General features: G+C 44.9%; 1 protein-coding gene across 1 annotated transcript; it reads right to left on the bottom strand.

Moving 5' to 3' along the window:
• Nucleotides 1-21,387: 21,387 nt before the first annotated feature.
• On the bottom strand, nucleotides 21,388-21,861 carry LOC101639592 (developmental pluripotency-associated 5 protein-like). The gene has a single exon (XM_004698312.2). The coding sequence runs from the start codon at nucleotides 21,859-21,861 to the stop codon at nucleotides 21,523-21,525; it is 339 nt and encodes a 112-aa protein (XP_004698369.1). The 3' UTR covers nucleotides 21,388-21,522.
• Between the last annotated feature and the right edge of the window lie 733 nt (nucleotides 21,862-22,594).

Raw genomic sequence — 22,594 nt, 5'->3', positions numbered from 1 at the left:
CTAAGGCAGTAAAGAGTGTGGTTGTTCATAAAGTCCTCTGGTTAGGGTTTTTATCTTATGTACCAGTATTTAGGACATCACACCCCTCCCTGAATCATGTATTATCATTGCCCAGTGAGTTCAACATGTCAAAAACAAGCATAAGCCTAGGATTAAAAGAAAAAATAGAGATTATAATGGGCCCAGTCAGCCTTGCTTGCTGAAAGCGAATGTGGTACTGAGTGGAGCAGTGCTGGGTTCTGTTGTGCAGAGATAGGGTCGCTATGAGTTGGAACCGACTCGATGGCACCTAACAAGTCAGTTTATTATATTTATAAAGACACTATGACTTTAGAATTGTTTTTGATAAGTTCCGGATTTGGAAAGGTAGGTTAGCTTTATCATAATATGGAAATTACTATTTTGGAAAGAGATACAAGAGAGCTTTGTTGGCATTTTCCCAGGAGCATTTTGAAGCCCCCTGGCATTTTCTCCCAGTGGTGCCTCTGGCTGCATCCTTAGACTCGTGCGGAATAACATTGGCCATGTTTGTGGTAGACATACTCTAGATCGCCTTTCCCTGGAAGAAGGTTTTAAAAACCAATCTTGAAGACGAATCCATTAACTAAGTGGGTCAGAAGGTTTTTCCTTTCTTGAGAGCTTGATTCTTTCTCGGAAAGTTTCTTAAGTATTGTTAAATTAAATACAGGTCATTTTCCTTCCTCTGTTACTTAGCAAGATATGATGTGCAGTTAGGCAGTGCCTTCATGTCTTGCTCCCCTCCACCCTCTGGTTTTATTCTGAAATAGACATTATTTATTCATTTACTTTTAAAATAGTTTTATTGACATATACTTCACAGAGCATACAATGTAATCATTCATTCATATTAACAAAAGTTGTGCAATCACCACCACAATCAATTTCAGAATGTTTTCTTCCCATACTCATTGATGTTAGCTCCCCCTTTCCTCAAACTCCCCTGCCATGTCCCTAGGTTATTATTAATTGAATTACTGTCTCTATAGATTAACCTATGGTGGATTTCACATATAGACAATCATACAAAAACAGGAAGCAAAACAGAAAACCAACAACAATGACAAAATAAAAACCTCAATCAAAAAGAAATCAAAATTATTAAAAACTGAAACAACTTTAAAATGGGTCACGAGGGAGATTACATGATAAAGTGTTACATGTTAACCGAACAACATCCGTCACAGTCGAGTTTACAGTGCTCTATGTCACATAGCAAAGCTATGCACACTCCGGAACTATGGTCAGAGGGGATTCACCGGAGGCTTAATTCATGTAAGGAGACTGCAAATGGATTTGGGGCTCCCACTGTCACCCATAGCCTTCTGCAGACCAAGTGTTCAAAATTTAAGCCCTGATACTCTTCCCTCCTTTGGATTTGGATTTTATTATTTGCAATCATTGACTCGCACAGGTTGGCGTGCTTCTTCCATGTGAACTTGGTTGACCCCTCAGTTAGATGGCTGCTTGCTTAAAGACAAGCCTTTAAGACTCCAGACACTATTCTTCCTGATAGCAGGCACCATCTGCTTTTTTCACCACCCTTTGCTCTAGCACAGTGAAGTGCTGTATGAAGGCAAGTAGTGAGTAGGGCCATGTCATAAGAACTAGTTGTTCTTAGATTGGGGCTAGAAATAAATGTGAGTCCAAAATCCATTTGTATAGCCATGGTTTCTATATGTCTGGCTCACTTTAGAGGCAGTGTTAATACTTGCTGATTTATTCTATTACATTTCTTAAAAGCTTTTATTTGGAGGACTAGAAAGACATTTGGATAAGCATGGATTCTAAATTTTACATATTTCACGTCATTCCAAAAAAGTGAATTTGTGAGAAAAAAACGTTTTCTAAATGTCAAATTTAAAAGACTAACATGTCATCATTACTAAAATGATATTCACTAGCTAGTTCATAGATTCAACAATAAAACACACCCAGCTGTTAAAAGCTAAACGAATAATATTTATTTTTGGTCTCATTGTAGTGAAGATGAAAGTAGTACTTAACAAGAAATATCAATGATTGATTAGCCTAATAAGAATTAAAATAAGTGACTAATGTAACAGAAACAAGATGTGTGCTTATTAAAAATAAAGCATAACCCTCCTAAACCCACTTCCATTACAGTGACCCTATAGTTTCTGAGCCTGTAAGTCTTTATGGGAGCAGACAGCCTCATTTTAGTAGTCCTTACTCCTCTGTCACTCCTTGACTCTCAGAAAGTGCTGGTAACTAAAGCAGCAGCTTATGTTTGCTCTTCTAGCATGATCTCCTGTCTCCCTTTCCCAGGTCCCACGAGCTGCGCTCCAAGGTGGTCTCCCTACAGCTGCTGCTCTCCGTGCTGCAGAACGCCGGCCCCGTCTTCAGGACGCATGAGATGTTCATTAATGCAATCAAGCAATACCTCTGTGTGGCATTGTCAAAAAATGGTGTCTCGTCGGTGCCTGATGTCTTTGAGCTTTCTCTTGCCATTTTTCTTACTCTTCTCTCAAACTTTAAGATGCACTTGAAAATGCAGATCGAGGTACGGTCTTCAAATTTACTTTGCTTATTTGGGGACATTCAGATGGCTACCAAACAGTAGAAAAGATGCTCTAGTTCATTAACCATAAACAAACAAACAACCTGTCATTGAGCGGACTGCAACTCTAGCAGAGTGGTAGACCTGCCCCCGTGGGTTGTCAAGACTAACTCTTTACAGCTGCAGAGCAGCGGGTGGTTTCCAACTACTGGCTTTGCAACTAACAGCCATCGCATAAGCACTATGCCAACTGGGGCTGTCAGAGAAACACAAACCAACCCCATAGTGAGATACCATTTCCCTCCCACTAGGACGCTAGGATTGAAAGAAGGGGAAAAAAACATTGACAAAGCTGTGGGGCAGTTGCAACCCTTTCCCACTGCTGGTGGGCATATAAACTGGCAGTCACACACCGCTCTTCCCTGCGGCACTACTCATCACACCAAAAGGCAGAGGCAACATGGTTTGATTGATGAGTCCAAAGGAGGGAATTGGTGAGGTCACCAAGAACCAGATTTAGTCAACTTACTGGCCACCCCCGAAAGTTTAACAGGGAAAAAGGGATAGATACATTTTTAGAAAGAAATGATTGCCCGGATATCTTATGTGCCATTCTTTATAGCCAAAGATTTCCATTGCATAGCCCAGGTGTTGCCTAATGTTTGTTTGGTCTGTAAATCATTTGAAAGATTTTTAATTTGTTGCCAAATTAAGAAATCAGGTTTTCCATGAGATCTCAGATTTTTGTTGTTTTTCTAGAAAAATTCTAACACTGTGTCCACAAGACAACTGCCGGCCTGAGTTGAGTAGCCGCCCTCCCTGTAATGGGGCCCACGCTCTTACTGTCCCCACACCGCAAGGCTTCCGTGCTTTCTAGCAGTGGGCATGCACCGCCACTCCTCCTGCCCAGGCAACTTCCCCTACTGCGGTGTCTGCCTGCCCTCTGAAGTCTGAAAGGTTTTGAGCCCTAACACAGATGGTCTGTTAATTGGTGTTCTCCCTTGTCTTTGTTATATAGGTCTTTTTCAAAGAGATTTTCCTGAACATTTTAGAAACTTCCACAAGTTCCTTTGAGCACAGATGGATGGTCATTCAGACTCTGACAAGGATCTGTGCAGGTATTGTCATGCTGCATGAAACCCTCAGGTGACTGTCACTCAGATGAGGCGAGCTCTGGGCTCTGCAAGATGAGGCACCCAAGCACTCGTGAGCTCATTGTAACCTGGTGAACGTCCGCTCCTCCTCTTTACCTCATCTTTAGAGGTTACAGCCTGGCCTGGTTTATCCGGGTGGCTCCTGGGTTTAGCGCAGGAAATCCCACATCAGAGAAAGTCCTCAGCCCTGGCAAAGCAAGATGCTTGGTCACCTGACCTACCTGCCTCACTCTATCAGGCAGTTACAGGAACATGATACTGATGTTAGCCACCTGGTTTGGGCCCGCAGTCAGGCACACTCAGTTTACCTCCCAATGTACAGTTTGTGGGAAGAAACTAAACTTGGTCTCAAATGCAGTTTCATAAAGGGGTTTAGGAAAGGGGTGGACCATTGCTATCCATTTTTTGAAGAGGGCAGTGAGCCCTGGCAAGGTGGAATACAGTTGCAGTGAGCCCAGCAGCATCCTCAAACCAAGGCCTCCAACCTCTAGTGTTTCCCACCTGCCTCTCCTGATGGAGGACTGGCTTCCTGAGTTCACTGGGCTCATGGGAAGATTTTTGAGCAATGAAATCTCATACAGTACAGAAAGCATAACTGCTCAGACTTTTTAATCATGATGTGTTGTCTCCCAAGATGCCCAGTGTGTTGTGGATATTTATGTCAACTATGACTGTGATTTAAATGCTGCTAACATTTTTGAGCGCCTCGTCAACGACTTATCCAAAATCGCTCAGGGAAGAAGTGGACACGAGCTGGGGATGACCCCTTTGCAGGTAAGCGAAACCCTGAGACCACTCACTTCCATCTGACGTTTGGTCATGCCCTCACCCCTTAGTTAAATGTCATTGGGAGCCAGCACCGTGAGTGGTTCTAGGGACCCAGTGGAGAACAAAACAGACACACAAAATTTCTGCTTCCCTAAAATGAATAAGCAACCAGGAAGGAAGGTGTCAGGTGGTGGTGAGTGCTGCAGGAAGAGCAAGGGGAGAGCTGGAGGGGCCGATGTTTGTGGGACAAGGTCAACAGGGGTCTTCCTGAGAAGGTGCTACTCAACCCGTGGGAAGTGAGTTTATTCTCAGTTGTCTTTCCAAACATAAAGCACACAACAGTCCCTGCAGGATCCTCAGCCCAGGTTTCTGTGTGGACTGCTCAGAGGCCAGGCGCTCCCGAGCATTCTCTGCAGCCTGGTGTTGTGTGACTCTTGTTCCTAGAAGAACGGCCGCAGCCACTGTCAGACTCGCAGAGGTGTGTGACAGAGGTGCCTGAGTTTGACTGGTTGTTACTTCTAACAGATTCTCTGCCACTTACACTCATTTGCTTAAGAGTCTGTTTTTTCAAATAAAATTTTAAAAATCACATGTAGGGCCAGCCTTTCCTGGCATGGATTTTGTGGCTATTTAGAGGATTGAGTTGTGTCCGGAATCGTTCATTTGCTGTATAATGCAAGGTTCCATTCTCATTTTTCATAGTTAATGGTTTTTCTTTTTTAAAGGAAAGATATTTTGTTAAACGCAGAGCAATAAGCTAAAACTTGGAAAAAGAAAGTCCCAGTAGCATGGTTCACGGAGAGCCCAGACAGCTCATGTTCCTGCTATCAGCTGTTTGTCCCCACCACTCTTCAAGGGCCCTAGTATTTTTCCCATGAGCCCTTAATACTAGTCTTCTGTGAGCCCTTGGCTGGTTGGGTATCCAGGAGTTACCTAGTGTCCTCGGCATTCCCTAAGGGCCTCAAAGGTGTCCATGTGTCAGTTCTCTGCTACATCTCTGTGCCTGTCACTCGTGTCCCTTTTGTCCTAGGAGCTCAGCCTGAGGAAGAAAGGCCTTGAATGCCTGGTGTCCATTCTCAAGTGCATGGTGGAGTGGAGCAAAGACCTGTATGTGAACCCCAACCACCAGGCCAGCCTCGGTGAGAGCGCAGTTGTGGCCTCCAATCATGTCATCTCGGTGTAGTTATAACTGAGCAAACCACTTTCCTGTGCAGCCCACTCACTGGTTACATTTTAAGACTTCTGTTTTCATTCATCTGATATTTGGGGATCGGGGATAGTGTAAAGGTGTACGCTGAACTTTTAAAAAAATTATATATTGTGAAATATTTATTTCTAATTACAAATAAATGAAATTTTGTCTTGAAGCAGGTATAGCATGGGTAACAGTCTTAATATAACAACAGTGAACTACATTGCTACATTTTGCGACAGTATGTGGAAAAAGCCACCGTTGGTGCAAAGGTTGAAATAGCATCTTTCTCACCAGATCAGAAATTCTTGGGGCAGTCTTTGCAATAGCACAATGAAGATCATCTTCTACAACAAGTCTACTTGTGTATTTAGACTTGATAACCAACAAGCTGGAAACCCAGTTTCACAAAGATATGTTGTTGGAAATGGAAGAAGAAGGCGCAACACAGTCTCAGGCAGAACAGGATATGACTGCAAACACTTGATCCAGAATTTTGTAACTAGCATTGTAGAGAAATTAGTTCTCGCTGCATCGCTGTTAATTAGTTTAATGAACTCCTCTTGTGCTGTCTCAGGAACATCTTCAACTTTGATTGTGAATGGGCTTTTGGCAAGTGCAAATGGGATGTCAGGTATATTTGGAAAGTACAATGAAATTTCGTCTACAAGCATGTGCAAGTGTTCTTTCACAGAATTTATCATCATAATCCTTTTGTCTTGTTCAATGTCTGCTCTTCAAAGAGAGCAGATAAGGTAGGCAACATGTAAATTTTATTTTCATCCAATTTTTTTTCACCAAACCTGAAGTTTCATTTGGAATGATCGAATCTTTTCAGACAAATCAAAGCATGTTGCATTTGGTCCTTGCACTGATAAATTTAACTCATTCAAGATGGCAAAGATGTCAACCAAGTAAGCTAGTTTCTGCAGTTCACTTGTAGTGCTGAAGTGCTTCAAACTGCACAGTCTTGCATTCTGATTAAAAAACGTTTTGAGTTCAACCCAAAGCTCAAAAACATGTTTTAAAAAATTTCCTCTCAGCAACCATCTCACTTAAGTGTGAAATAGCAGAGCATTGTTCAGCACATCTAACTCGTTGCACAGTTGTGAAAACAATCGACTGTTTAAAGTGTTCGCTTTTAAAAAATTAACAGAACTTATGACGCTTTTCATTATTTCCTGTAACTCTTATGGCAGTGTCGTCATTACTAATATTTGCCAATGAATCATACAGTGAGTTCGATGACTTTTGGTGACTCATTCAGTACTAAACGTTGAAATCCAGATCGACATTCTAACATAGCTGGAGCACCATCTGTGCAAACACCACAAACCTTTTCCTAAAAGATCTTATGCTATTTCAGAAATGCACCAACTGTGTCAAATACATTAGGTGCAGTAGTTGTTGTTTCAAGAGGTTTGCAAAAAAGACACTCATCTTTAAAGTTGCTATCATTAATATACCTCACATAAACCAGTAACTGTGAACAGTTTGCAACATCTGTAGATTCATCAAGCTGGATGCTAAATATTGGAAGATTTAATTTCCTGGATTACCTGATCAAGAATATCAGCAGACATGTCATCTATTCTGCGAACAGTGTTGTTAGATAAGGAAATTACCCTCCATTTCTTAACAAATTCAGCTCCTATCACAACTCAAACAATGTCTCTGGCCACTGGCAACAGTAAATCCTCAGGAATGGTGTGAGGTTTCATAGCTCTGGCGATTCTGAGTGCTACCAAATATGAAGCTTCAACGGCTACTACGTCTTGTTTGTGGTACTTGCCACCAGTGTCTAGTCTGGCTTTCTTGAGTCCATCAGCTTTGCTTCTAAACTAGTTGGTATCCTTGCCGGCAAAGCTTGGATGCTTGCTATCAAAATAGCGTTTTAGTTTGCTTGGCTTCATAGATTCGGCTGATAGAACTTCACAACAAATAACACATTGCACTTTCTCAATTCCTGCTGTAATTATGGAGGTAAAACCATACTGTAAAAAAATCCTCACTAAATTTTCTTTTCTCAACATTCTTCTCTACTCGATCCATTGTCAAGGGATGGTTTGCTCTCAGTCATGACTTCAGGAGCCAGGTCTGAGCAGAGAGTACGCTGAACATTTTTAAAAAACAAACCTTTTTAAAAATTGTGGTAAATGTATACATCACAAAACATTTTCCATTTTAAATGTACTCCTTCTCAATAGGAAACCAGTTGCTGGAACTTTCTCTCTGTAGACTCTCTTTCCCTCAGCAGACCAAACAAACTCCCTTGTGTGCGTGCTCTGCTTTGGGACTTTCTACTTCCACATTTTGTCAATGGCCAGACTTCTAGAATAGCCTCCTTCGGCAAGTCCCTCTGTTCATTGTTCTTCATTAAATGACCCAAGCATTCACTCTTTCTTGTGAGTTTTTGAAGGGAGTCCTCAAGCTCCATGAAATGTCGAAGCCCCAGAACGGGCAGGACCTAAGTGGCATAGGGTTTGCTACTGACGGTCTCGACAGTCAACGTTTTCTCACTGGAGACCTGGGGCAGGGACCCATGAAGCCAAACCTCACTTCAGCTGTGTCTTTGTTCCTTCTGTTTATTTGGGTTCCTTTGCTTCGGTGTCTCTGTAGGTCAGGAGAGGCTCCTGGATCAGGACATGGGAGACGGGAGAGGCCTCGACATAGCAAGACGGAGCAGCGTGACATCCATGGAGTCCACGGTGTCCACGGGGACCCAAGTGGCCGTCCAGGATGATCCAGAGCAGTTTGAGGTCATCAAGCAGCAAAAGGAAATCATTGAGCATGGCATAGAGCTGTGAGTGCAGCTGCCACTCTGGTGGCGTCTTCTGGGGTGACTGACAGAGCCCTGTCTATTCAGGGATCCTGGGACCGGCTCCTCCTCTATGAGAGAAGCCAGAACAGAGGGTGCGCCAAGGCTGCTGTGGAGAGGCCTCTTTGAGGTGGAGAGAGAGAGAGAGAGAGTGTGTGTGTGTGTGTGTGTGTAATTCAGTTTAGAAAGCTCAGAGAATTAAAAAACAAGAATAAAAATCAGTCCTATTTGCTATTGATAACGTATTTGGTCCAGTAACGTATTAAGAACAATTTCAAGATAGAGAAAAATTAACACACTATATTTGTTTTATCTGTGCTTTTGGGGGGCAACCATTTGAAAGTAATATGCAGGCATTAGGGTAACTTTATCACTGGTAAATCTTAATTGTGCTTTTTTACATCAAATCACATATTCACACAGAAACTCATATCTTGTCCGACTTTTGAGTTAACTTGGGAGATGCATGGGAAGTTAGGGTAGTCACTTGCTAATTGAAGTATTGCTCTCTTCATTTCCACTTTCACTACCCCCACATCCTCTCTAGTCTGTTCTCAACAGCGAAAGCAATATTTTTAAAAGCCTAAATTGGTCGTGCTTCTCTGTACTTTGTAATTCATTCCGTAGTGCCTGACATCTAGAAGATTTGTAAGTGACCATCCAAAGCACCACTATTGGTCTCGAATTTACTTGGGACAGCAGAGGAAAGAGGAGTAGGATGAAGATCAGGAATGTGTGGCTAGTTGCCTCCCTGAACAGCACCTTCCTTTACCATGAGACCAGAAGAATGGTGCCCAGCTACCATTACTAAACATTCTACCAAAGACGATAGGAGAGTCCTGATCAAAAGAAGAAAATGCAGAACAGAATTTCACATTCTTACAGGCTCTAAGCTTTCTGGAACCACAGAGGGTGGATTCACCCTGGAAACTATTGCCCTGAGCTAATCTTAACCAAACCTATCCCCTGAAATATTATGACTGAACACTTTTTTTAGTTTTACTGAGTTTAGTAAAAAGTCTGCTTTGAGCATCATGCTCTTTCAAGAATTGCTATGTGGGATTAAATTGACAACAGCCACTGCAAAGGTTAGATAAGAGCTTTAGAAGGCAGGCAGCGGTCACATGTGTATATTCATGGGGAGAACAACTCAGAAAAGGAGAGCGTAAATGTCTGTACCGCTCAGCAAATGTCGTCAGTGTCACTAATTGGTACATGTAGAAGCACTGAATCGGTTTATGTTTCTCAAGCACGTAAGAAATGAGATTTAGGGGGAGGGAGGTGGGGAAGCAGGTGAGAAAAAGAAAGAAAGAAATGAGATTTAAAGGGGGAAAGAAAGCGTAAACCAGGTCCTATCACTGCTCTCCCTACCCAAGATCATTCCAGGGTCCATAGATCCTCACCCGTCAGCCTCTGGCCTCACAGACCTCATCTCTTTCCCACGCCGCTTGGACGGTATCCATGCATGTCCAGCGCCTCAAACTCTCCAAGCTCTCTTCTCCTTGATGCCCTCAGCTTGGAGTTCTCTAGATGTCTGTCCTTCAGCTCTTCCTCAAAGATGCCTCCCACAACCGTGCTCCCTAAACTGAGCCCAAGTGGTCATCTCTCCCTGCCCCTTGTTTGTGTCCTTCCTGAAACCTCAGTCTGTGCTTATATGTGAGAACTGTTCTCCCGAACCGAGGCTGATAAAACAGTAGGCTGAATTTACCCATTAGTTGGCTTGCTACCACTAGCAAACAATGTAATACAGCTATGCTTAAACTAAAGAAATCCCAAAGTGAACAATGCAGGCTGCCCCTGGTGACTGTAACCATCAGTCAGACTCTTCCTTTCTCTCAGCTTCACTATCCTTAGCATGCGGTTTTTTACTTTTTTAATCCAGCAGTTTTAGTTGCAAGTAATTTACTTATAATTTAATTCAATAGTTCAATCATATCACGGAGAATTGTATTATCACCCCCACGTCAATTTTAGAACATCCCCCCCTCCCCCATGATCAAATCACCTTTAAGATGATTCATACAATCACATTCTGTTCTAGTACTCCCTCCCCCTTCTCGTCTTCATTAGTTACTCCCCCAATCCCCTTTCCCTCCCTATCTCCTCCTCCCCGCCCCCAGCATTTGATTTTCATCATCAGGGTTGCCTCTTAGTCCACACTGACAGTTGGAGACCAGCTGTCACACAGACATTCTAGGGAAGAAGAGAGAAAGGGCACAAAGATTGTACCTTTCGGCGGACTCTGTTTTGTTTCAGGGTCTTCCTAGTCAGTAATGTCTCCATAAGCCAAGAGACTGACTCCCTCTTATAGTTGGTTTGTTCTCAGTCTTATCACTTAGAAAAAGACTTGATTGATAAGCTTGAGGTAAAGGAGTCAGGGAAGTAGAGTTTTGTCAAGGTGGTGTGTGCACAGCTAAACGTTTCGAGTTCTGTTCGTGTTGGCGCAGGGGAACATGGTCTGTGGTGCCCGCCAGCAGCCTGCTCGGTGTGAGTCAGAAATGCAGCTGGAATTCAGGAAAGTTACCAGGACACACAGGGCCTTCTGAGCTGATGTGATGACTTGGTGGTGGTGGTGGTGGTTTCTGCTGTAATTTGCCCTCAACTGCAAGATTTTTCCATTCTCCAGCACCCCATGCCCTGTCACTTGTTAAAACAGGTTCAACAAGAAACCCAAGAGAGGGATCCAGTTTCTCCAGGACCAGGGCATGCTGGGAACATCAGTCGAAGACATTGCCCAATTCCTGCAGCAGGAGGAGCGCCTAGATTCTGTAAGTCCGAGGGTTTGCCACCTGCACCTAAGTCCCTTTCAGGTGACGTTGACACCCCAAGAACATTAATCTAGAGTTTTGCTGACCCCGAGGGCAGGGCCTGTTGTCCAAACCCTTGAAGGCAGCCTTCCTGCCTTTGCCTGTGCTAGTATCACAAGGATATGTGTCCTTTGATGCTAGAAACACTTCTGGCTGCACGTCTCCAACAAACTCCTGGCCTGAGTGTGACTCGTCCTTGCTTGCTTCCTTCTGTTGGTTAGGCTCTGTGTCTATTTACCTCATCCGAGACCGGGCAGGCTACACCAGGAATGGTTGAGTGGCAGGGCAGACTTGGAGACAAGCCCAACGGGTCTCTCAGGCCAGCCTGTCAGGAACATTTCGAGCCAGGACTCTTGCTCTTCCTTTTGACTAAAGTAACTTTCTCTGTAGGGTCATGGCGATTTCTAGATAGATGTCTGTGTTTCAGACCCAGGTAGGTGACTTTCTGGGAGACAGCACAAGGTTCAACAAGGAGGTGATGTATGCCTACGTGGACCAGCTCGACTTCTGTGAAAAGGAATTTGTCTCAGCCCTGCGGACTTTCCTAGAAGGTTTCCGCCTTCCCGGAGAGGCTCAGAAGATTGATCGGTTAATGGAGAAGTTTGCAGCAAGATACATAGAGTGCAACCAGGGGTGAGTCCCTGTAGTATTAAATTAAAAAATAATGACGCAGAGGGAGGGTGAGGGACCAGCCCCCACCCGCTGATTACTCCTAGGAGATCAGTAATACTACCTCTGGGTTCAGTAATGCACAATTGTACGGTTGAAATATATAAGCATTATATTAAAGTCATTGAGAGCATGAGAGATAATACAATAATACAGTCAGGCATGTTACATAGTACCATTGCTTACCTCAGCCCAGCTTGGTCCAGGTGGAGAGAGGGGGAAGGGAAGGAGGGGAAGGGAACAAGGGAGAGGGGAGTAACCAGGGAGTGAGCATCAAGGAGCTCAGGGTCAGAGAGAGAAGTCTGACCGCTCTATATTGCTGACCCATGCCTATATACCTTGTGGGAGCATGCCAGCCCACTAATTACAGGTAGAGACATACGTCACAGGGAGGGGTTGCACTATAGGCTACATAGCAATGAGAGGGTGGTCTAGGGGGTGGTCTCTGGGTCTCCATAGGAACCCTTATCAGTAGGGTGCAAACCCCTCCTACAGGAACCAAGCTAATGGTCCCAAGCTTCAGAGAGTAGTCCATTGTCTCCAGCAGCAGGGAGTGGGCCCACCCCTGTGGTGGGATGAGACTGCAGTCTGGCAGCAAGTATCTGACTTCCCCCCACAAGTCCCTGATCATTGAAGTGTTTGAAGTCCTTCCACATCTGTCCACTGTCTACCTGCCTCAGACAGCAGTCCTGTGTGGTGGCGGGATGGGTTTACTGTGTCTCAATCTGGGTCATGCAACTGGAGTTTCTATTCACCCATGTGCCTGGCCCTGTGCTCAGGGCCTATCTCACGTAAGCCTCACAGCAACCCCGAATCTGTCCCCCTTCTACAGACAAGAGACCCAGCCCCAGACAGGTGTGACATGCAAGCTCCTCTGACTAGCGCCCACCCTATTCACAACTCATCAGTTGGGCACATCTTTCCCTCCACGCACATCTCCATCCTTGTTCTTCTTCACCTGACGTTTTCCTTCCAGGCAGACGCTGTTTGCTAGCGCCGACACCGCGTACGTCCTGGCCTACTCCATCATCATGCTGACTACAGACTTGCACAGCCCTCAGGTAAAACACGGGGATGATCTGTCTAGTGTGGAGCTCAGGAAGCCGCTCTATCTACACCACTGGATGTTTTTTAAATGGCTTTTAATGTCTTTTATATTTATTTGTTTATTTCAGGTGAAAAATAAGATGACAAAAGAGCAGTATATTAAAATGAATCGGGGTATCAACGACAGTAAAGATCTGCCAGAAGAATATCTCTCAAGCATCTATGAAGAGATAGAAGGCAAGAAAATTGCGATGAAAGAGACGAAGGAGCACACGATTACTCCCAAATCTACTAAGCAGAGTAAGGCCTCACGCCTTCACGTCTAGTCCTTCCAATTTCCAAGAATACCGGGATGCAGGAAGAGGTTCCTTGATGATGAGCCTCATTTACATACCTAGCTATCTTCCTGGGCAATGTGATTAGCATAATTATCACGAGTTTGCTGGTTCCTTCACATTCACATCTTCTGGCTAGATTTTTGGATTAGGAACTGGAGAGGATTTAAAATGAGTCATCTGAAAACTCAATTACAAAAAGACAACAAAGTCTCATAAAACTCTGCTGTAATTCCATGGGGATTGTGCCAGCGGGGCCTGGAATTCTGGAGCCAGCAGTTTCTCTTGTTTGAGAGACAGAGGTGCTCCAGTGCAGGTCCAAAGCTCAGCTTTTCTGACTCGCTGTGTGACCCTGGGCAAGTCGTTTCACCTATCTCTGCCTTCTTTGCCCCATCTGTCAAGTGGTGGTGATCCTTGTACCCACCAGATGACTTAATCGGTTTTGTCTTTGGAACAGCCCTGGGCCGTGGGTGAGTGGAGGCGACTCCAGTTACATTCTGCTTTCTTTGCAGACGTAGCGAGTGAAAAGCAGCGACGGCTCCTGTACAACGTGGAGATGGAGCAGATGGCGAAAACAGCCAAGGCTCTGATGGAGGCTGTGAGCCACGCCAAAGCCCCGTTTACAAGTGCCACTCACTTGGACCACGTCCGGCCAATGTTTAAAGTGAGTGTCCTTGATTTGGGAGTTGACCGGCAGGAAGCTGACTGGGGAGTCCAATAATGGCGAGACGGGTGAAGGGAGGAAGCCCCAGATTTTGGTGCTTCTCTCAGAGTACCACTGAAGTGAGTCATTCTCAGACACCCATGGAGGATGCTGCGGAAGCACCAGCACCCACCAACAGCCTAGAATGGGAGTCAGAAGGCCTGGGTTTGAATCCTGCCTTCCGCACCCTGTAGCTGTGTGACCTGGGTCAGATTACTCTACCTCTCTCTGTCACCTATAAATTGGGGACAAATGCAATGTTGCTGTGATAATTGATAAGAGGAGTGAATGCATTAATCATTTCTTAGACAAAAGATAAACACACCTCACTTCAGTGGCACCGGGGCTAGCTTATCAGACGAAATCCTTGCAGTCTGTTTTTAAGCTGTCTAGGAAAGGTACACATCCAGTATCAAGTTGGGTGATCAACTTTAGATAGTTATGAGCTTTTAATTCTTAGGAAGGTTGGAGAAAAAGTAAAGTCTCAACCATTTGAATTAAGGGCCTTTCAACAAATTGCTGAGTTTATAGATGTCCCTTTTAAGGTTTCTTTTTGCATGCTAAGTTTTGATTGGTAATGGCTGCCTGGTGCCTTGTGTACATAAGCCCCATAAAGACTCAACAGAGGATGGGGTATGCGAGTTGATTAGTGATGTCTGCTGCCGACACAGATGTGTGTGATAGTGGCACAGTAGCTACATAGTTACTGTCCATTTTAAGCTGTACATTTAGTACATAGCACATTTGTAGTGAAAGCTTTGACCACAGCTTAGAAGGAACTATTTTATGTGGTAAATGGGTTGTAGTCAAAATAGCAGAGAGCTTGAGGTCCTGGCTGGCCCCTAACGACATGGCGTCTGAGGGCTCTTCCCATGTTGTTCCCAACTTCTGGCTGCCAGCGTAATCTTCCTTCCTTGTTAGCTGGTGTGGACGCCGCTCTTGGCAGCATACAGCATTGGACTGCAGAACTGTGATGACACCGACGTCGCCTCCCTGTGTTTGGAGGGCATCCGCTGTGCAATCCGAATCGCCTGCATCTTTGGAATGCAGGTGGGTACTGTGGCCACGGCTCGAGGGGCTGGTGGGCAGCCTGTGCCCCTTTACGTAGAACCAAACTTTAGCTATGATCAGAAGGCTCCAGTTAGCCTGAAGTCCTAGCATACTACTTAACTGTATACCCCCTGTGCCAGCCTCATTTGAGGACAAGATTGGCAATTTGGATTAAGTCCCTGAAGGCTAGGTAAAGTCCCAGCAACTTGCAATGAAACAGTCTCCCTATCCATCTGCCCGCCGTGGTGCTGAAAGTGGTTTAAAAAAAAAAAAAATGTACGTGTCTGTTTTTATTGTACTTTCCCTTATTCCTAATTCTCCTTGGAAACAATTTCATGCAAATGTTTATCTGTAGACCTTTTGAATCTTGGGAAAAGTCAAGTAGTTAAATGAAATGCAATTCTCAGACTGTTAGGATTTCCAGAGATGATCAGTCCGGTGCCAAAAGCCCTTGCTCCTCTTTCTCTTCAGCAGGGCAGACATTTCTTCTCTACCCCACCTCGGCTCTGCCCTTCCTAGCAGTGACCTTGGCCAGCTCACCTTTCTCTGTGAGGCCACTTATTTCCTCACCTGTAGACTTTCTAAGCTAGACCTCTTGAGCAGGGTTTGTGTGACATGCTTCATGTCCTACAGACTCCTCCCAGGGCAGTAACCTGGGACAAACGAGTTGAATTACAGTCTCACGGAAAGGAGAGGGTTCGGTCTCAGACACTTAGTGCACGCTGCGTAGGCCTCGGTGGGATGTTCAGAACCTAGAGGACACCATCCTGCAGTAACCTCAAGTGTTCAGGGCACAGCAGTTAAGCCTTCACCTGCTAGCCTAAAGATTGGTGGTTCAGACTTACCATCCACCCCGACAGAGAGAGAGGTGGCTGTCTGGAACCCCTTGTGGTGATTCTGCTCTGCCCTGTGATGTCATGAGCCAGAGCGACTTGACAGCCCAGGTTTAGTTCAGTCCATTTAGTTCATTGCCGGGTTTGATTTCAGTTTGGTTTCGTGTGCGTAAAGCCTGTTGGCTTATGTACAAAATGTACTTCCCATAGACGTGGGAAGTCAGACCACGGTGGAATAGGCTTCACAGTGCTCTCTCTTGGACTCCATTACAGCTGGAAAGAGACGCTTATGTTCAGGCCCTTGCTCGCTTCTCCCTGCTGACGGCCAGCTCCAGCATCACAGAAATGAAGCAGAAGAACATCGACACCATAAAGACACTGATCACCGTGGCCCACACCGATGGCAACTACCTGGGGAATTCCTGGCACGAGGTGTGCGTCTCCTGGGGAACAGCCTGATCATTGCCTTTTCTTAGTTGGAGGAACCTACAGATTTAGAGACTTCAAGAGGGAAAAAAGCAAAAGGTGTTAGAAAGACTCTCATGTTGTCAGAAAATGATCACAGGATAGTAAATAAAAAGCCATCCCAAAACATTGTGATGCACACACTCTTGTGCCAAGAAACAGAGATTCAGGCCTGAATGCATTAACCAGAATGTGAGCATCCTATCTTAGGGATGGATAGAAGTGTGTGGATGATTTTTACTTAAAGCACTCTGTTGAACAGTTCTGCTCTGTGTACAGTGGGAATTGCATTTAATGACAGTAGATAAATACAGTGACAGTTTTTATTAAGTCCCTGGTGTCTAGTTTTCATATGTACTGTTTATTATTTAAAGTGGGAATTATGAAGTAATGGAGCATTCAAGCATTCTCTTGGGGTTTTGAGATCTGATTGACAGACAACTCCTATTTGCCCTTCAATGTAATGATTGAACCAACCCCTCCTCACCACCAACTCTTCACCCCACTCACCTCCGCTTGCAGCACATGCAGCTTTTATCTCCCTGGAAAGGCGGCAAGCCTGTGCCTGCACTAAAGCCAGGCAGGGAGGAACCATGTTCACTTGTTCCCACTCACCTACAGATCCCACCCAAAGACTTCAAGACACATTAGGAATGGATCTTGTGTGTCCTCTGGTGATTGCCTGCTGTTAGAAAAAAGTAGGTTAATTGCAGCTTCCCTCCACACTCTTGTCTAAGTAGTTAGAGCAGGGGTCTTCAAACTTTTTAAACAGGGGTCCAGTTCACTGTCCTTCAAACCCGTTGGAGGGCCGGACTATAATTTAAAGAAAAACTATGAACAAATTCCTGTGCACACTGCACATATCTTATTTTGAAGTAAAAAAACAAGTGAGGCAAAAACACCCAGGCAGGCCGGATAAATGTCCTCGGCGGGCTGCATGTGGCCCGTGGGCCGTAGTTTGAGGACGCCTGAGTTAGAGGTAACAGGTGCTAGAATAGAGGCGTGGTGGGTAGAATCCCTATTCTAATTAAATAAAGCTTCTCTCTTTACTGAGTACTGATTAGAGTTGCATCATTAAGCATGTATACAGGATGTAACTCCAGTGAACCAACTTTTCTCTTGCTAATTTGTTCCATCTGTTTACAAGACCCAAACCCAAAAAGGCTGGTTAGCCAGGACCATTGCTACCCTTTCCCCCACCATCCTGTCCTCTTGTGAAGTCATCCTAAGATGCTCACGTTTGAAGAGCTGCTTGCTTGAGAGAGCCCTGTAAAGACTATCACTTAGGATGGCAGTGTCCTTTTGCAATTAATTAAGCGAAACAAGAACTCATCTTGCTTTCTTCCATTAGATCTTGAAATGCATAAGCCAGTTGGAGCTTGCTCAGCTGATTGGAACTGGTGTGAAAACCCGCTACCTTTCTGGGTCTGGGCGTGAAAGAGAAGGGAGCCTGAAGAGCCACACGTTGTCCGGAGAAGAGTTCATGGGCCTTGGCCTTGGTAAGATACCAGTGATCACAGATTCACCAGTTACCTGCCTCATCGGGAGGGACGCATGCACTGTGCCTCTTCCTTAGGTGCGGCTGGCAGTGTGTTTACTGCTGGAGTGGAAGGGCTGTACCAGCTCTCTGAATTATGTTCAGCTGTTGAGTAAATTGTCTCTTGCAAAGGTCAGCAGGGATGGTGCGTCTCCTCTTTCTGTCCAGATAAGGGGACAGCTGTAGTGCCTGGTATTACAGGGCTGGATATATGGGTTTCACCATGCTTCCGTATGGATACGGGTGGGTTGGTTGGTTTGTTTATCAAAAGTTCTTCTTGTGTAGGGAGACTCCCTTTTGCTCTGAGTGGGATTGAGAGTGTCTCGTCAGTGATGTAAAGCACTGCAATAAAATATAACGAAAAGGCCAGACATGCAGGCCAGGACCTATCCTCGTAATACCCCATAGCATAGAGACTGCTGTTACGTGCCATCAGTTGGGTGTGACTCTTGCGACCCTTTCGGACAGAGTAGAACTGCCCCCCAGGGCTTCCAAGGCTGCCATCTTTATGGAACAGAGCCCCAGGCCTTTTCTACTGAGGAGCTGCTTGTGGATTCAAACCACCCACTTTTAGTTAGCAGCAGGTGCTTGGGAGCTTCACCTCTGTGCCCCCAAGGCTCCTTAAGGCCTATTCCCATTCCCATTTTGAATATGAGGAAATTGAGGCACACTGGGTGAAAGGACTTGAGCAAGCCTACCCTGCAAGGGAGTGGCAGAGGCAGAATTAAATCCAGGACCTGTGCACAGGGGTTAGACTAGCGTAGGCTACTGGTACAAGGCATGGACTCTGAAAATCGGGGGTTGGAATAACAAGAGCGCCTCCTAACCTGGGTGCTCATGAGGGTAAATGGAGTGAAATCCTGTACAGGTACAGAGTTCTGCTTCTGCTTAGTATCCATCAATTCCCATTAGTTTTCGGAATACCAGCACTTAATCCTATGCAAATGTAAACAACTCTAGAGAAATGACAATGGCTGAGATCAGCCAGGGAGCTTGTCCTATGGTGCTATGTTAAAGGTCAGAATACCAAAACGTGAGTTTACCTTTCTTCTGTCATCTCTTGGGTTTGGGGGTTTGTTTGGCTTTTTTGTCCGAGTAGCAGCCTCGTCTCTGTGTAGTTGATACCACAGGATTCTGTGTTCTAAATACTTGACTGTGCTGGAAGCACTACTAATGCTGTGCATTGTGTTTCAGGTAACTTGGTGAGTGGTGGAGTGGATAAAAGACAGATGGCCAGCTTCCAGGAATCGGTTGGTGAGACCAGTTCACAGAGCGTGGTTGTTGCTGTGGACAGGTAATGGATTTGTTCTCCAGTGAGGCTGGCCTCCCCAGTGGCTTAGTATCCCTGACATAGTAAACAGCTGAGCATGATGCATGATTTATGTGATAGCCTGTTCTAAGTGTGGTCAGTTTACTCAGCCTAAAAAATGAGATAGTTATAATCACTAATAACCTTCACATGGCATTTCTTTTTCACATGAATTTGAATTTAGACCTTAGGGTGCATTATGAAGTTTTTTGGTGTTATTTTTTGCATTATGAAGTTTTTAAAGGTAACTTCAAAGTTGTAAGACATTTTGTCACATAAAAAAATCTTCCTTTGTGCAGATTTCAAGGGGCCTTATTTCATTCACAAAAATTAAAAACATCTCAGAGTTTGGGTTTAGAAGTTGTTCATGAGTGCCAGTTGAAACAGTTGACAGTGTCCATGATCTCTTCTTACAACTTTCCATTAGTTCTGCTCACTCAGACTGTGCACCATCAAACCAGAGGAAACACGTGTGCTCCTTTGAACACAGTTCACCAAGTGTGAGTTTACATTGAGGAATTCCTGAAAAGTAGGATCGAAAAATCATATTTTCAATCAGAAGTCACTTGCTTAATGACCGCCCCAAGTTTGTATGAAATGGACAATTTGGGGTGCCAGCGGTACAGCGTGTTACATCACTCACACATAATGACCCCAAAAGCATCCTCTTAGTGTTTTGAATTCTCGGTCTGTTTGTTTTGGATGCCCCCATTCTGTTGTTTCTCTTCCTCTTCCACAGAGGTAGTGTCTGCCATGTCATTTACTTTGGACAGGTTTTGCCCCTCCTTCTAGTGAGGGGTAGCCTGAGGTCGTTCAAAGCAAACTCACTGCTCTCAAGTCACTTCTGACTCAGCAACCCTATAGGACAGACAGAACTGCCCCTTGGGTTTCCAAGACTGTCACCCTCGAGGGAGCAGAGAGCCTTCTCGTTTCCTCATAGCAGCTGAACTTGGGGTATCTATGCCACCATGCCACCAAGGCTCCTTCTGTGGTTGTTAGGGCATGTCAATTCAGTTGTGGCTCATAGTGATCTTGTACAACCCAGTGAAACACTGCCTGGGTCTGTACCAGCCTCACAATCATTGCTATGTTTGCGCCCATTTTTGCTGCTACTGTGTCGATCTGTCTTAAGTCACTGCCCCATTCCTCTTCCAAGCATGACATTTTCTTCAGGGGCTGATCTTTCCTGATACCAAGTACAAAGTTCATGAAGTCTCACTCTCCTCTCTTCCCAGGAGATTCTGTTTAGACTTAGAGAACAGAAAGCTTATGTCTCAGTTACCTGCACATTTCCTTCGTGTTTCTCTGCCTCTGCCACGGTGGAGACGCTAGAAAAGGACGCCTGGCGGTGCACATCGCTAAACACTTGAACATTGGTAGTTTGAGCCCACGCAGGGCCCCGGGAAGAGAGGCCTGGCAATCTGCGTCCATAAAGTGAGGAAACTCCTAGGAGGCACCTAGGGTTGCTATGAATTGAAATGTACACCAACAGCAGACACTTGAAATCTTGCCCTTCTCTGCTCCTGCCTTTCTTTTCATTGATTATAGTGCACATGTGTGGGCGCAGGCGTCATGACGATTGTGAGGATGGCACAGGACTAGGCAGTGTTTTGTTTTGTTGTTCATGGGGTTGCCCCTAACCACAGGAAACAACCGTGCACAGAAGAGTGGCCTTTTGGAGGGTTTTTACATTGTCATTCTCTTTGAAATTGCCTTCTATTACATTTTAGCCCTTACCTCTTTTGATAAGTATTTTTCTTTCAGTAAGTAGAGTCATGGTCTGCTTGACATCTGTGATACGGTCTGTGAAATAGTGTGTTAGGTCATTTGGAATATGTAGGAACACATTATATTATGGACAAGTTTTCATTCCTCAATCTAACTTCCAGTCTAATTTATACACTAGTCACAACAGTTAAGTACAGTTTGTGTCTGAAGTCAGTCCGATGTTTGTTTGAGTATGTAGAGTATCTTTCTGTGTAGAAGACAGAAGGGACACTTCCAGACACAATAAAGTATCTTTAATAACATAGTATTGTTATGTACATCACAAAGTACTGCCTGTTTATTACGGACACATCCCCCCAACTCCCACTCCGGACTCTTGTATGTACCTTGAATTTGTAATATAATCCTCTTTTTTTTTTATTTAGGCCTTTAATTTGAAACCTTAGAAACAAGTGTTCATTGCAGAATTCAGAGGCAAAGACAGATACCCCAAATCATTGTTCTCCTCCAACTTGTTAGGTCAGATCCACTAAACTCAGGGCACACTATACTCTTCTATACAGGTGGGCTAGGAACTGGCTTCACTGAATCCAAGGTCTAGTTCGAGACCATTCATGGCTTCCTCACATTTCAGCATTCCTCGGTCTTGTCGGTGGCGGTGCCACTGGGCCAGAGACTCCAGCATCCACTTGGCCTGTAACTCAATCTTGGTCACGCTCGAGGACTCCAGAAACTTCAGCTCGAGCACAGTCTTGCTCATTTGCTCGAGGCATGGGATTCGAGATCCATTGGGGCCAAATATGGTTACCAACTGCCACGTCGGAACCTGAAACACCTCAGGATCTCTTAAATCGTCGGGAGACTTGATCCACAGTGGGATCTCTTTCCGCTCCGGACGTGCTCCCATCTTGAGTTCCTCAACGCTGACTGCCGTAATATAATCCGTGTATGCACTCCTTGTTTTTAATATAAGCTTCTGGGGACCACAGATATATATGCGTTGGAGGTTGTCCAGCACATGACTGGATGGGCATTTTTGCTTTCAACTTAGTTCATGGACCAGATTCCTACTGGTGGTGCATCGTTGTTTACTTACTTCAGAAATGGAATTGGAGCTTCAGCTTCCAAATCTAATTTTTATGTTATATGTCTGAATTGTCTTTGTAGGATTTTTACTGGCTCCACGAGGCTGGATGGGAATGCAATCGGTATGTATCTGACTCTCCTGTGACTGCTGCAGATGTTTTCATGATGTGCGCGACCATTACTAATGGGGCCTCCTCCTATGTGTTGTTGGGTCTGGCCTGTAGTTGACTTTGTCCGCTGGCTCTGTGCCGTGTCCATGGATGAGCTTGCTTCCCCCCACCACCCTCGAATGTTCAGTTTGCAGAAGATTGTGGAGATATCATATTACAACATGAATCGGATCCGATTGCAATGGTCCCGAATATGGCATGTGATTGGAGATCACTTTAATAAGGTAACGTTTAATAAACTAATTCTGTGGCCCTCCTCCCACCCCTCAAAAAACTGTAGGCAACCACATTTGAAAAAGCACTTAGAGGGCTGACCTTGATTTTCAGATACCTGTCATTCATTTCCAGGCACTAAGGTGGTACCATGGAGTTGAGCGTTGGCTT

The sequence above is a fragment of the Echinops telfairi genome, unplaced genomic scaffold (assembly GCF_000313985.2).
Source record: "Echinops telfairi isolate 266 unplaced genomic scaffold, ASM31398v2 ScPeMD7_5592;HRSCAF=6446, whole genome shotgun sequence".
Classification (NCBI taxonomy): Eukaryota; Metazoa; Chordata; class Mammalia; order Afrosoricida; family Tenrecidae; genus Echinops; species Echinops telfairi.
This window is presented reverse-complemented; position numbering and strand designations above follow the sequence as displayed.

Excerpts from the sequence above, each read along its gene's own strand:
- LOC101639592 (XM_004698312.2), bottom strand. The coding sequence starts at position 21,861 with ATGGGAGCACGTCCGGAGCGGAAAGAGATCCCACTGTGGATCAAGTCT.